The following is a 13914-nucleotide window of genomic DNA, read 5'->3' as shown; positions in this document are numbered from 1 at the left end:
TTAGCTATGTATGATAAGTTTAATTCCATTGAGAATCCATCTCATAAGGCTATTGGGATTATATGTGTGCAGTCATACTCAATATGTTGTAGGCACCAAACAAGTGTTAGTGGCCAACCTCTATAGTGTACCTATTTTTATTCTGAAATAGAGCAATGCTGGCATATTGATTATACTATACTCATTGTTACATTGTTGTCACTGCGATTTACCTGATAAACTCAAACTTATCGTGATTTTATTCATGATCACCCAAAGACATTTTACTGGATATTCTTTTGAGAAGAATTGCCATTCTTTTTCCTTAACTTTTAAAATTACGTTTCATTAAAGTTTGATGTGTGGAGAAAAGCACAAAATGTGCCCATGGATTTTCATAAATTGACAAAACATAAAAAATTCAGATAAAGAAACAGTACATCACAAGGTCCTTCTCCTCCCCGTCCCCATGCCAAGGGAAACTATTAGCTTTGACTGATTTTGAACTTTATCCAAGTTGAATCATGTAACATACATGCTTTCTTATCTGGATGTTTTCCAAACGATGTCAATTGCTTTATTTTGGAAGTAATAGTAGTGAAACCTGGTATTCACATAGGAATGTTACCTAAATACAATTGAAGACTTTCTAAATAATTGTGACATTAATGCAATAAACATTTGTAATTGCCTTTAGCTTTCAAGGTTGGTAATACTCACTTTACTTTTTAAAAATTTAAATTGGCAATTTTATGATAGAGATTTATGGTATCAGGATTGGTGTATCCTGAAGGTAGAGGCAAAAGGATAAAACCAAATGTAGAGAACAAAGAAGCGATCAGGGACCATTGTGTTACATTGTCTAGTTAGTGATTCTGAACCAGTTACATTATAATATGCAAATTGATTTAGTAAAGACAATGCCATTTCAAACAACTTCAGTAATGTATGTAAAATTGCTTTTAGGATCCATTTAAAGAGAAACTTCTGGAAATTATGACAAGCATCCAAACTTACTGCCAAATGAGCCCAATGTCAGATTTTGGAACCCAGCATTATGAGCAATGGGCCATTCAAATGGAAAAAAAAGGTAATTTGGGTTTTGATCTAACCGTTTGTTTCCTTGTTTACACCAAGATTTTAGATGATCTTCTCAGTCTCAGAAGCAATCTGAAGGCAGATGGAACATCCAGTAGAATTTCTGTTTTGTGTGTAGGGCAAGCCCACACATATTCAAGCTCCTCATCTAAGGAAAGAGGTGTCAATTCATCCACTTTTCACTTTCATTTATTAGATATAAAGTACTAAGGCAGCTATCAGCAGCTCTGTCTCCAAAGGCAATTTCCCTGACGTGTTTTTCAAGCTGTTCAGATATGGTTCAGGTCCATACTCCTGTTCCCACTGAGCTCAAGCAGCAAGCTTTGGCACTGAAAACCACTCCCTTCAGAACCCAGGGCACATAAGGAGCCTTGCCCATTCCAGCACCACGGTGAAGTTGGCTTCTGATCCATAACCCTATTCAAGTTTACAATGTAGTCTTAGGACGGTTCTCTGCCCATTGCCTCACGCACAGAGTTTACTCTTCCACAGCCGCTAAAGATGGAAATCGCAAAGACCGCGTCTGTGCAGAACATTTGAGGAAGTACAACGAAGCCCTCCAAATCAACGACACGATCCGAATGATTGACGCATACAACCACCTGGAAGCTTTCTACAGCGATGAGAAAGAAAAGAAGTTCGCAGTCCTAGAGGACAGCGATGAGAGTGAAGACGATGCTAGCGGTTACGATGATGAACTTAAGGGCAATGTAAAGAAATCTTTGAAACTGGACGACACAGACGAATTTCTCATGAACTTATTCTTTGGTAAGACTCAGTATAACGCAGAGCCCATGCCCCTATCTCTCAGACAGGGACTCACTGCTTTCTTTGAGTTTTCCAGAGCACCTACAAAATTCATCTTAAAAGAAAAGGATTCTCATGAAGACTATGGTTGATAACGATATCATAGGTTAACTTTTAATTATGTGATCATAATTAATCATTTGATCACTCAGTTTCATTGCCAAGACAATGCAATTAATTAATTAATTATTACAATATTACCTATGGATGAGTCATGTCTTAGTGCATCATTATGTAAAATCTGCCAGTGTAAAATTTTTGTTTAACTTATTGATGCAAACTAATTTGATTTTTAATAGTTTTAAGTTCATTTCTTCTTTAATTAACCAATAGAAATTAGGCATATGTGTGGTGCACAATAGGGTGTGTGCATGTGTGTGTGTGTGTGTGTGTGTGTGTGTTTAGTGGGGTAGCTAAATCAAGCTAATAACATTAATAATTACTTTTAAAGATAACAAGAAAATGTTGAGAAAATTAGCTGAAAACCCAAAATATGAAAATGAAAAACTCATTAAATTAAGAAAAACTATATTGGAACAATTCACAAAGACTGAGGAATCATCTCGAGGAATAATTTTCACAAAAACGCGTCAGAGTACCTATGCACTTTCCCAGTGGATTACGGAAAATGAAAAGTTTGCAGAGGTTGGAGTCAAAGCACATCATCTGATTGGAGCAGGACACAGCAGTGAAGTCAAGCCCATGACACAGGTACAGCATCCTTTTAGGGTTCGTTTCTTATACCTGAGCTAGTCTTCTCTAACTGCTTGTAATGTTTCTCAATTCTTCCGCCATCTCACAAACAGACTCACAGGGGGCTCTTGTTTGTGGCATTTTGAGTTAATGGTAGGCTAATACATTAAGTGTCACCTCAGAATTCCCCTTGCCTTTTACATAGTTACAGGAACTTCTGAAATTTGGTGCCTCTTGTAAAAATGAGTAACGTTTACCTTAAGAGCATCACAAAGAAATATTTGCAATATAAAATCCAGAGGGAATTCAAAACTGCACAGGATGCATGGATTACAATAAAACTGTACAGCAAACGTTTGTAAGGTGAACTCTATAAGAACCTGGAAGAATTAATGTACTGGTTATGTTAGGATAGGGCTTTGGGGTTTCTGTTCCTTTGCCAATTTTTAAAAGTTATATTATTTATTGTGTGCCCAGTAAAAACTACTTCTGAGAGAAAAAAAAGGTACTTGTAAACTGTGTAAACATTTAAACATGCATATTGTTTGAGTGTTCTTCTGAAAGCTAAATTTCCCTTGAGTCTTGCTTGGGGAGGGGATACTTCACTGGTGGCCATCATTGTTTCACACAATGGAACAAACGAAATCCACTTGGTGTTTAAGAAAAGAGAACTTGAAATTCCCCACTCTGACACTCAATAGCTGCTCATTCCCTGGGCTTAGGTCCTTATGGGGTTTAAAGCTAGGGGCTGCCAGGCTCACCTTGTGAACTGGAGCTCACTCATCCATTCTGATACAGTTAGGCACATTCTTGATCTGAGGGCCTATCCCTGAGCCGGGAATCTCATATTCAAGTACTGTTTCAAATGAAGGCACAGATGAATGTTAAAAAATCAAAGATGTGACTTTTTTTTAAAAAGTCAATGTATGTTAAGGAATAAAGTAGAAGTGGCCACAGATTTGTCAGGGATCTTTCTGTCATGTTCTTTCACAGTGATGAGACAAACGAAAGCTCATGTTACCTTTAAGAAGAAAGGGTAGGGCACTAGAGAACAGATGCTTGGTCTAGAAGGCTAGTTTTGTTTAATTTATAAGGATGAAAACAGGCACTGAATGCCCCAGAAGCTGGCAGCTTGATGAGGCTTTCGAGGAAATAAAGGAGCACCGAGTGTCCCTGTCAGGTGGTATCTGTGCTCAGCTGCTTTTCCAATGCAAAGGCTAGAGGTCAGATTACAATAGACTTATCTTAACCTCTGAAGCTCACATTTTAAAAACTACTTACTATGATTAGACTTTAATTACACAGTCATCCACTTTTCATTTAGACTGTCTTTTGACTAGAACTTATATTTCCTCTGGCTAAAGTTGAATCTTCCTCAAAGTGGAATTAAAGAGTAGCGCTGCTTCCTACTGTTTCAGTTCCCCTCCCTGTATTCTTTCTGGAATGTTCCATAGGTGTTCCCTCCCCACCTTTCTGATGATTAGCTTAAAGTGACCAACTGTAATATCCATGGGAAATTTTCTCTGTCTCAAAACTGATATAAATGGTTCAGTGAATTTTAGTCCCTAAGTATCGGACTCTTGGGATAATGTATTGAAAGGTAAACCCTATTTTAGCCTGTCCTTGCCAAGCCTTTCCTCAGCCAGCAACCCCTCTCCCTTTTCTTCCTCCCAAATCGCCCATCAATTTATTTCCTTGGCATAAAGAATGTTCTTCCCACCTCCAGACTGCAGGATGGAAATATTTTTGTTATTGTGTGGTAATCCCAGATTGGAAATCAAATGTTGTCTCACCATCATGTCTTTGTTCATTGCCAAAAACAGATGGCAGCAAATCCATGCATGATCTAATCCTCTGATTTACACTGACCAGTTGCAATTTATTATTTCTTCCCCTAATTAGAAGATCTGAATGTGTTTAGCATCACAAAATTTAATTTATTAAAATGTTTCCACAGAATGAACAAAAAGAAGTCATTAGTAAATTTCGCACTGGAAAAATAAATCTGCTGATCGCTACTACAGTGGCAGAGGAAGGCCTGGATATCAAAGAATGCAATATCGTTATCCGTTACGGTCTTGTCACTAATGAAATAGCCATGGTCCAGGTATGCCCAGAGATTGCTAACTAATGGGTTCCCTCTCATCCCTGTGTTCCTGTGTGGATTCCTCCTCCCTTATACTAAAACAACACAAAACCCCTTTAGCTTTAAGTATACATCTGTGTTTCTGCTAAAAGACCAATCTTAAAGAACTGCAAGCGAGAGCCTTTTATATGACTGCTGTTTGTGGAACTACTATGGTGACCTCTTATAATTTCACTAACAAGCCTACTTTAGTTGCTGTTTCTATGTCCTGAGATTTTCCAAGACCATGCATAATATTGGCCCCGTTGCAAGGCTCAAGAGGCCTCCTCAGTTTTAAGATGTCAGCGAGCCCCTCGTGGGATCAGGAATGTGAACCACACTGTCCACAAATGTCTGACAAAGAAACCCATTCAGACCTCAGGGGGCCCAGCAGATCTGTGTTTTCCTCCTCCAGCCACTCAACTTTTCTACACATTCAGTTTTCCATAAAATATTTAGTGGGGTTACAACTAAAATAAGTAAATGAATAATTCTCAGTTTGGACTGAAGTTTCACAGCTCTCTTACTCACATTAACAATGTCATGGTACGTAGAGAAGTTATCACAAAGACATTATTCTTTAAACATGGAAGGGGTTTTATTTCATCCGTTGGTAGATGACAAGTTATTGAAGATGAAGGTCATTAGCAGCTATCCTGCTAGAAAGCAAGGTTATTTCAGGAAGTGATCCGTAAGTCAGAAGTTTCTGATTACAATATGAAAGCAGTTTGCCCTAAGAATAGTTGATAAGCTCTTGAGCTAGGCACCCAAGCTTACTTACTATTAAAAATGTGTCCCTATCACTCCCAGTGATAGGTCTGGTTTGGCAAGTTGCACCTTGTCAGTGCTAGGTTGATAATGCGCCATTGAGTGGCCTGATACCCAGGCATGTATGGGCAGCACAGAATAGATGGCTGCAGTGGTCATTAAAAATCAAAAAGACATGGAGGTGGATGGCGAGGAGGGGAAGAGCCCTGTGAGAAGTCGGAGGGGGCACCTGGGAGGTGGCTATCATCATATTTTGTTGTTTACACAAGCATTTTAAAGAACAAAAACAAATGATGTGCCAAACCTTCTCCTTCTTATGGAGCCCACAGAAATTTGACTCTTTATTGTGTATGTTTTCCTGGAGAAATATGTACAAAGTCCAAGGCAGGCTGCCAGGAACACTGTAGTGTGCTCAGAAGCCCTGGTGCCAAGGCCAGAGATGTGCCTTGTCCTCATTCATCCTCTTCCAAATAGATGGATTCACTGGTCCAAGCCACTGCTCAAGGTTTTCGTGGTTTCTGACAGTTGCTCAGGGTACAGTAGGGCTATAAGGGTGGTATATTATTTTGGCTTCCTCGAGTTGCAAAAATCATTCTAGAACATTGTGTTAAAGAACATTTAAATTTGAAAGGTTTATCTACAAGCCATGGGTAATAACTACCTTTACTAAGAATAAAGAGATCATTTGGAGATTGTGATACTCACCAAAGACTATCTTCTCAGGCCCAAACTCGGACAGCTCATAGCAAGACTCAGCACTTCCTTCCTTTTGTTCTCAGGCCCGTGGTCGAGCCAGAGCTGATGAAAGCACCTATGTCCTGGTTACCAGCAGTGGTTCTGGAGTTACGGAACGGGAGATTGTTAATGATTTCCGAGAGAAGATGATGTATAAAGCTATAAACCGGGTTCAAAATATGAAGCCAGAGGAGTATGCACGTGAGGTATTGTTCTTGGCCGCTGCTGAATTCGGTTTTCATCTGAAAATGGCTATATTTGGTTGCCACTGAGGTCTGTGTGGCTATTTCTCCAGACAGAAAAATTGTGCTAAGTTGTCATTTGTTCTGAGTCCAGAATCACACAAAGCCCCAAGATCTATGGGAGGGCAGGAAATGATGAGGGAGTTTTGATCATTCCTGGAAACCAAACATCAACTTTGGTAATTTAAATTTGGCTGCCCTTTTCCAGAAAGACTGGTGCAACTCACTCACTGGAACCTACCTAGTAGTTTCAAATTGATCCAATCCATGTGTACAAACACGGAAATATTTATAAAACACCTATTGTCTGTCAGGCAGTATTCTGAAAACAGAGAACACGGTGGCAAGCAAAATACAATCCCCTTGCCATGTGAAGTAGAGGTGGCAATGTGTGCGGTGAGGAGAGGGGGGGAAGAGCAACAATAAACACAAATTTAATGGCACCATGTATATCATACATGAGTTGTGGAATTAGGATAGGATTGTGTAGCCAGGCATGGTGGTTCATGTCTGTAATCCCGGCATTCAGAAGGCTGAGGCGAGAGGCTTACCTCATGCATTTGAGGCTATCTTGGAATACATACTACTCTCAGTGCTACAGAGTGATTCCTGTTTCAGAAACACACAAAACCAAACGAAAACTCAGCGTAGTGGAGTATGATGAAAGACATTTAACAACATGACTACTTTTGATAAGTTACACTTAGAGATTGACATTGAGGTCAGTTCTGAATGATTAAAATGTACGCATTATGTCATATAGCTGAATTTCAGCTTACTAACAGTTATTTGAATTGGGAGAAGGAACACAGTGAGGGGAAAAGGAATATATTTATACAATATTTCAGGAAACTTTCGTACCACTGAAGTAAAGACTGTAACTCCTATAATAGCAAACAATCCATTTAGAAGAAAATTCACACCCTTGCATATGGGTGTGAATGTTAGTTTCTTAACATTAGAATTGGCTCTACCCTAAATAGAGTTTTAGGGAAGGGATGCTTTCAAATTGGTGTGCAAAGTATATAACCAACTCCAAGGTTTCCTGGCCCAGGTTTTCATACAAACATACATTTTAAACCCCCTTAAATATAAAGCAAACCAATTTTTTTCACTAAATAATCTTACTATGAAGTTATTTCCTCATATTTATGACTAAAGAGAATGATTCAGTGAGATTCTTATAAAAGCTGATGTTTTAAGACTAAGTTGTTTAGGTCAATCACAGGACAATCTACCCTTCACAGGTCAGTGTCTCCCCACCTATAGACTCAAACATTGTACTAGCTAGCCTTTGATTACATTAACAAAATAATCAAGGTAGGCTGATTTACAACATAAAGAGGTTTATGAGTATGGCTTAGAGTTAAAGCCATGAGGCCTAAGAACATGGAAGGCTCTGTAAGGCCTCACCCCCTGTTCAAGAATGCATATGTATCTGAACTTCTTTGTGCTCTAAATCCTAATCCAAGACAGTCTTTTCCCAAGGGCCCCATTTCTAAGCATGCAACTAGATTAAGTTTCACTTCTTCTAACACTATTAACACAAGACTTTGTTGATTCAATTCGTGCATGAACATAGAGGTGCCACCAGTATTCAAATGACAACAGATGATCCATTTAGGGCCTCCAGGAGGGACTACCTTTTTCAGTCTCCCTTGAGCAAGAGATCTGTCCTCGCAAGACTTCTCAGGGTAGAAGAGAAAGACTAGCAAGGAAGTGGACCGTGCCCAGTGCCATTATACTCAAAGCTCCCAGAAAGAATTGCTGCATGTCAGTTACCGAGAGACCAACTCCACTCTTCCAGTTTTAAATGCCCTTTCAACAGTGTATAGGCAACCACTGATGCAAAGTGACACACAAGACAATGTCTGTTTTTCATATCATAAAATGTCAGTCTTACTGAAAAGTTTAAATTATACAAGGCATTCAGAATGAACTCAAACACCACCCACCACTTGACCCAACACCTTTTACTCCATCCTTCCACTGTATTTGGACTTAGGTTGACAATGACTAGAGTAAAAGATGGTATACTAAGTTCATCTGGTGCTGTTGTCTCTTCATGTTTATCTTTTAGAGTACAATCTATCTAAGATATGTAAATTTCATCTCATTTAATTCCACAAAACTATGAGAAATATTTAATTCACTGTTCTCTTCTCCACACAGATTTTGAAATTACAGGTACAAAGTATCTTGGAAAAGAAAATGAAAGTCAAAAGAAGTATTGCAAAGCATTACAATAACAATCCGTCATTAATAACACTACTCTGCAAAAATTGTAATATGTTAGTCTGCTCAGGAGAAAACATCCACGTAATTGAGAAGATGCATCATGTCAACATGACACCAGAATTCAAGTGAGTGCAGAAAGATCCATGTTTAAATTTCTTTAGGAGAGGTGAGGTTAATGGCACTGTAGACATTCTGTTTACATAGCGAAAGTGAGGTTTTCTTTCTCTTCACAACTTTCCCTTTTGTAGTTCCTGATATATAGCCTCATCTCTTGTGTCTGTTTTTAAAGTAATCTCCCTTGAGGCAAGGAGTAAAGCTAAGACTCAAAGCAATTTGGATACAAGACACTTAATTTACAGATGTCCACATCTGTTCTCAATTATTTTGAATGATTGAAAAGTTAAAATAATAACAGACTTCAAAGGAGACCCAGAGACAGTGTGGCACTTGTGAAGTATGTGTAGGTTGGTGACATCCATCTGATTTGTCACAGAAATCCTGGGGAGATCATCACCCACCACGCGGGTGATCATCAAGTCCTATGAACCCATGGCTGCCTATTGTCATTTTGTCAAGTCTCACCAGTGATCCTTCCTATGTAATCATTTTAGGAGACTCTACATTGTAAGAGAAAACAAAGCGCTGCAAAAGAAATTTGCTGATTATCAAGCAAATGGAGAGATTATCTGCAAATGTGGCCAGGTGAGTAAACTCTAGTGGGTTCAGTTTTACTTTGCCCAAAGAAATGATAAACTGAATAGATATTTGATTTTTCCTCTCTCTCTCTTTTGTTTTCTAGGCTTGGGGAACAATGATGGTACACAAAGGTTTAGATTTGCCTTGTCTCAAAATAAAGAATTTTGTAGTGGATTTCAAAAATAACTCATCAAGAAAACAATATAAGAAGTGGGTGGAATTGCCTATCAGATTTCCTGATCTTGATTGCTCAGAATATTGCTTGGATAGTGATGAAGACTAGATCTTGATTCATGATTATTTTAAAATGTTGCCAACTCAAAATTTAGTATGATTTTGATTGATGTTTTCATTACACCACTGAACTAATACCAGAATATATAAATGATGGTTTTGTTTTGCTTTAATTTATGTAAAGGACACAAAGCACACTTCTTACTGGTTGTAAATGAAATTGCTAATCTAAATCGTCAATTTCCTGAGATCTAGAATCACCTGGGAGATGGGCTTCTAACAAATGCGCATAAGGGATTTCTTAGGTTAACTAAAGTAGGAAGACCTGCCCACTGTCGGGGCTCCCATTCTCCAGGCTTGAGTCCTGCACTGTATGTAACTGAGAAAACTAGAGGAGCCCACATTTGCACTGGTAATTCTGCTTCTTGACTGTGAAACACAATGTGACAAGCTACCCCAAGCTCTCGCCATAGTAATGGATTATAACCTTGAATTGGGAGCTACAAGAAATCCTTCCTTCCCAAGTTATTTTGATGGGGCATTTTTATCATAGTAACAGAAAAGTAATTAAAACAGTAGGGATAAAGAAAAATCTACCAATAATATCCATTAGTGTAGACTATTGTGGAAAGTGCTGGAATATAAATGAGAATCTAATATACTAATCCCAGCCAGTTCTATCACTAATTGCTGTGGAGTATTATTTTAACTGGGCAAGGATGTGTTATCTTTGTTTACACTGTGGGATATTACTTTAACTGTGTAAAGATGTGTTACTTTTGTTTATGGTGCTTTTGTTTAATTATGTAAGGATGTGTTGCATTTGTTTCACCTTGCTGCCTAAAGCACCAGATTGGTCTAATAAAGAGCTACTTGACCAATAGCTAGGCGGGAGAATAGATCGGCAGGGCTATCAGGCAGAGAGAATAAACAGGAGGCTCTGGAGCAGGAAGAATGAGAAAAGAAAGAGGAGAAAAAGAGGGACATCCATACTCAGGGCAAGAAGCGGGGCAGCCACCAGCCAGCCAGACGCAGAGAAGCAGTGAGAGTAAGATATACAGAAGAAAGGCGATTAGCCTGAGGCAAAAGGTAGATCAAGAGAAACAGGTGAATTTAAGTTAAAAGAGCTAGCCAGAAAAGAGATATGCTAAGTCCAAGCAATCAAAGCCAATAAGTCTCCGTGTCATGATTTGAGAGCAGGTCGGTGACCCAAAAGAAAAAAGTCTGGTACAACTGATTTTCAGTTTTGTTCAGATTTATTTTATGTATATGTGGGTTTGGCATGCATGTGTGTAGGTATGTGCACCATATGCATGCCTGGTGCCTCTGGCGGTCAGAAGGCACCAGCTTGCCTAAAACTAGAATTCTGGGTGGCTGTTAGCCACAGGTGGGTGATAGGAATCAGATGTGGCCCTTCACAAGAGCAAGTACTCTTAACCACTAAGCCATTTCTCCGCCTCTCATCCTCACAATCAAATTCCCCTCCTCTGTTCACCCTTCTTCACCGGCTCCCCGTAAGGGAAGTGCTGATTACACTGTCTGCTCTGCTCTTACTAGCTTGCTGTTCTTGTACAACAAAGGGACATGTTTCATGGATTTATACACACCCATTTATTATAGCAGCTGCTTTGTAGGTCAGGCGTCTAGATGGAGTTTTCTCACAAGGCCAAAATCAAGGTTTCGGCCAGACTGTTCTCATCCAGAGGCCTTCAAGGAAGAATCTACTTCCTTGCTCACTCAGAATTTGTTTCCTTGTAGCTGTCTGGCTAGGATTTCTGCTTTCTTGTTACATTTCCACCAGGAATTGCTCTCATATCCCAGGAATGCTTTATTCTGTGATCTCTTCAGGAACCCGCCCCAGCACGTATCATGTGTTTCTTCAGGGCCAGCAGGACAAACTCTCAAAGCTGCTAAGGAATCTCAAGCAAGTTAACTAGAGTAACAGGGACGTGATACATTACATTTTGAGTTAGGCATCTTATTGATAGGCAGGTGTGATAGGCAATCTCACTTGTCCATTTGATAAGATCTAAAGTCATTTGGGGTAAGATCCTCTGCGCATGCCTGTCTATCCTTTGTGGCCAACAGGTCATGCCCACACTCAAAGCAAGGAGATGGTTTAAGATATGGTGCATGAACTGACATAATTTTGGAAGGAATCTTGGGGGTCATTTTAGAATTTTACCATCACCCCATTTGTTCCTTTTTTGCTAATGTAATGTATATTCATAGGCAAGCACTTGGACAAACAAGAAGCACCATATAGTAAACAGTGTTACTAAATGCAGCAGCAAGCAGTGTCAGGTCTGTTTCCTCAGCCTTCGCTTCTGCAAATACAGTACCATCCTGGAATGCGACCTAATCACAGAGTAGTGGCCAAATTGAGAGCAGTTCTAATGCATGTAAGATTATCAGTGTTCACGGACAGAGTAGCTTGGAGTCGTTCCAGCCTTTGCATGGGATCCAGGAGGGAACTGATGTCGAAGGCTTAGTGTGTTAATGAAGAATAAAAGCTTTCCACATTCTGGCTTGAAGAGTAACAACCCTGGAGAGTGATACAATAAATATGTTATTTGGAGATGGATCAGGGTCAGCTGTCTTCACTGCAGGGCCTGCACCCAGCAGTAATGGAGCCTCTCCATTGTCACAGAAGAGCCTTGATTAGAGACCATAACTTCAACCAGCCATGTGAACTGACACCAAGTCTCATGGATGGCTTGCTCCACAGAAACAACTACCTCTGGTGAAGAAGACAATGAAGACAGAATTCATTTGTGGTTTTGATCTATTAGCTAATCCCATATTAAGATATTTTGAATGTTTTATTGATGAGACCTGAGCCAAGATGAATATACTAATCGAAGCTCTTTGAAATATAAATGCACAAAAGAGAGTTGGTTTTTCTTAAAATTCCATAAAAATTCCACCTGACTTAAAGTATTTCTCTATTCTAAAATGTTTTGTAAACCATGCAAGAAACCAAATATCTAAGACATCTAAATGGGTCACTGTAACCTATATACTCTGTTTTTGAGGTATCAACAAATATTGGCCTGTATTTGTCAATGTTCTCTCTTTTTTTCAATGAAAGGAGTTGTTACTTGTTTAAAGTTAAAGGTTTATATTTCAGGCACACTATAATTTAATATGTGATTACAACTGACAACTTATTTAAAAGCAACTATAATTGTTATTGTGTCTTGAATAATTATTACTAAATAGTGTAGAATCCTTAATATCATAACATTGATTAATAAATGTACCTGTGAGACAAAGTCATTAGTCTGGCCTTAGAATGTCTTAGTTTTAGTCCTTTAGTTGTTTGAATGGCTTTCAGAAACTTCATACCACACACACATCTGTGTTTTTTTCTCCTGAACCATAAGTGGTTGGGTAAAAGTTTCCCAACCACCCTAACATTTTCATGGTTTGTGATTCTGGCTCCCTGTCTGTACTTTTGTTTTAAAGCATAGCCCATGAATATGAAATGATTTCTCAAAAGCTAATATTACATGTCACAAGTGTTCAACATGAAATATGCTATAAAAGAAATAGATATTTTCTTCTCTGAAATGCAATAGTCACTACAGCAGAAAGTACTGCCTTGGAAAAAACAGGTCCCAGATGTTGTTTACAACTCAACTGAAGATGTCAAGGAAGAGTCGGAGTTCTTCTTGCCATTATAGCTTTTAAGATGTGGGAGTCTCTGGATGCCTGAGGCCCCAAAGGATGCTGAGGTCTCCTCACTGACACCCACGTTCAGGGGGTCTGGATCAGTCCCATGCTGGCCTCCCAGCTCTCAGTCTAGGGTCTATGAGCTCCCCCTGATTCAGGTCCGCTGTTTCTGTGGGTTTCACCCACCAAGTCTTAATTCCTTTGCTCATCACTCCTTTCTCTCTGCAATGGGGTTCCAGGAGTTCAGTTCAGTGTTTAGTTGTGGGTGTCTGCCTCTGCTTCCTTCAGCCACTGGATGAAGGCTCTAGGATGGCACACAAGGAAGTTGTCAATCACGTTATAAGGAAGGGAATTTAAGGTAGCCTCTCCACTATTGGTTAGATTGCCAGTTGGTGTCATCTTTGTAGGTCTCTGGACATCTCACTAGTGCCAGATCTCTCTTCAAACCTATAATGGCTCCTTCTATTATGGTATCTCTCTTACTTCTCTCCTCTATTCTTCCTCTGACTCAGCTTTCCTGTTCCCCCATGCCCTCCTCTCCCCTCCTCTTCACCTCCTCTCTTCCGGCTTCCAGCTTCCTTATCTGCCCCTCACCCCCCCCGCCTCCCCCCACCGCCCCGGTGA

General features: G+C 39.5%; 1 protein-coding gene across 3 annotated transcripts in view; it reads left to right on the top strand.

Moving 5' to 3' along the window:
* Ifih1 (interferon induced with helicase C domain 1) overlaps positions 1–12890 on the top strand; it is a 52524-nt gene extending 39634 nt beyond the window's left edge. For 2 of the 3 annotated variants that reach the window (XM_040744845.1, XM_040744843.1), the window contains exons 9-16: positions 946–1069; positions 1570–1845; positions 2336–2595; positions 4535–4684; positions 6250–6411; positions 8620–8810; positions 9297–9387; positions 9485–12890. In XM_040744845.1, the coding sequence (XP_040600779.1) occupies positions 946–1069; positions 1570–1845; positions 2336–2595; positions 4535–4684; positions 6250–6411; positions 8620–8810; positions 9297–9387; positions 9485–9664 (1434 nt within the window). In that variant the 3' untranslated portion in view covers positions 9665–12890. 3 annotated transcript variants of the gene reach the window in all.
* Positions 12891–13914: the final 1024 nt, after the last annotated feature.

Source organism: Mesocricetus auratus, unplaced genomic scaffold (genome assembly GCF_017639785.1).
Source record: "Mesocricetus auratus isolate SY011 unplaced genomic scaffold, BCM_Maur_2.0 Super-Scaffold_100004, whole genome shotgun sequence".
NCBI classification, from domain to species: Eukaryota; Metazoa; Chordata; class Mammalia; order Rodentia; family Cricetidae; genus Mesocricetus; species Mesocricetus auratus.
Note: the sequence above shows the minus strand (reverse complement) of the source record. Positions and strands in the feature narration are given on the sequence as shown.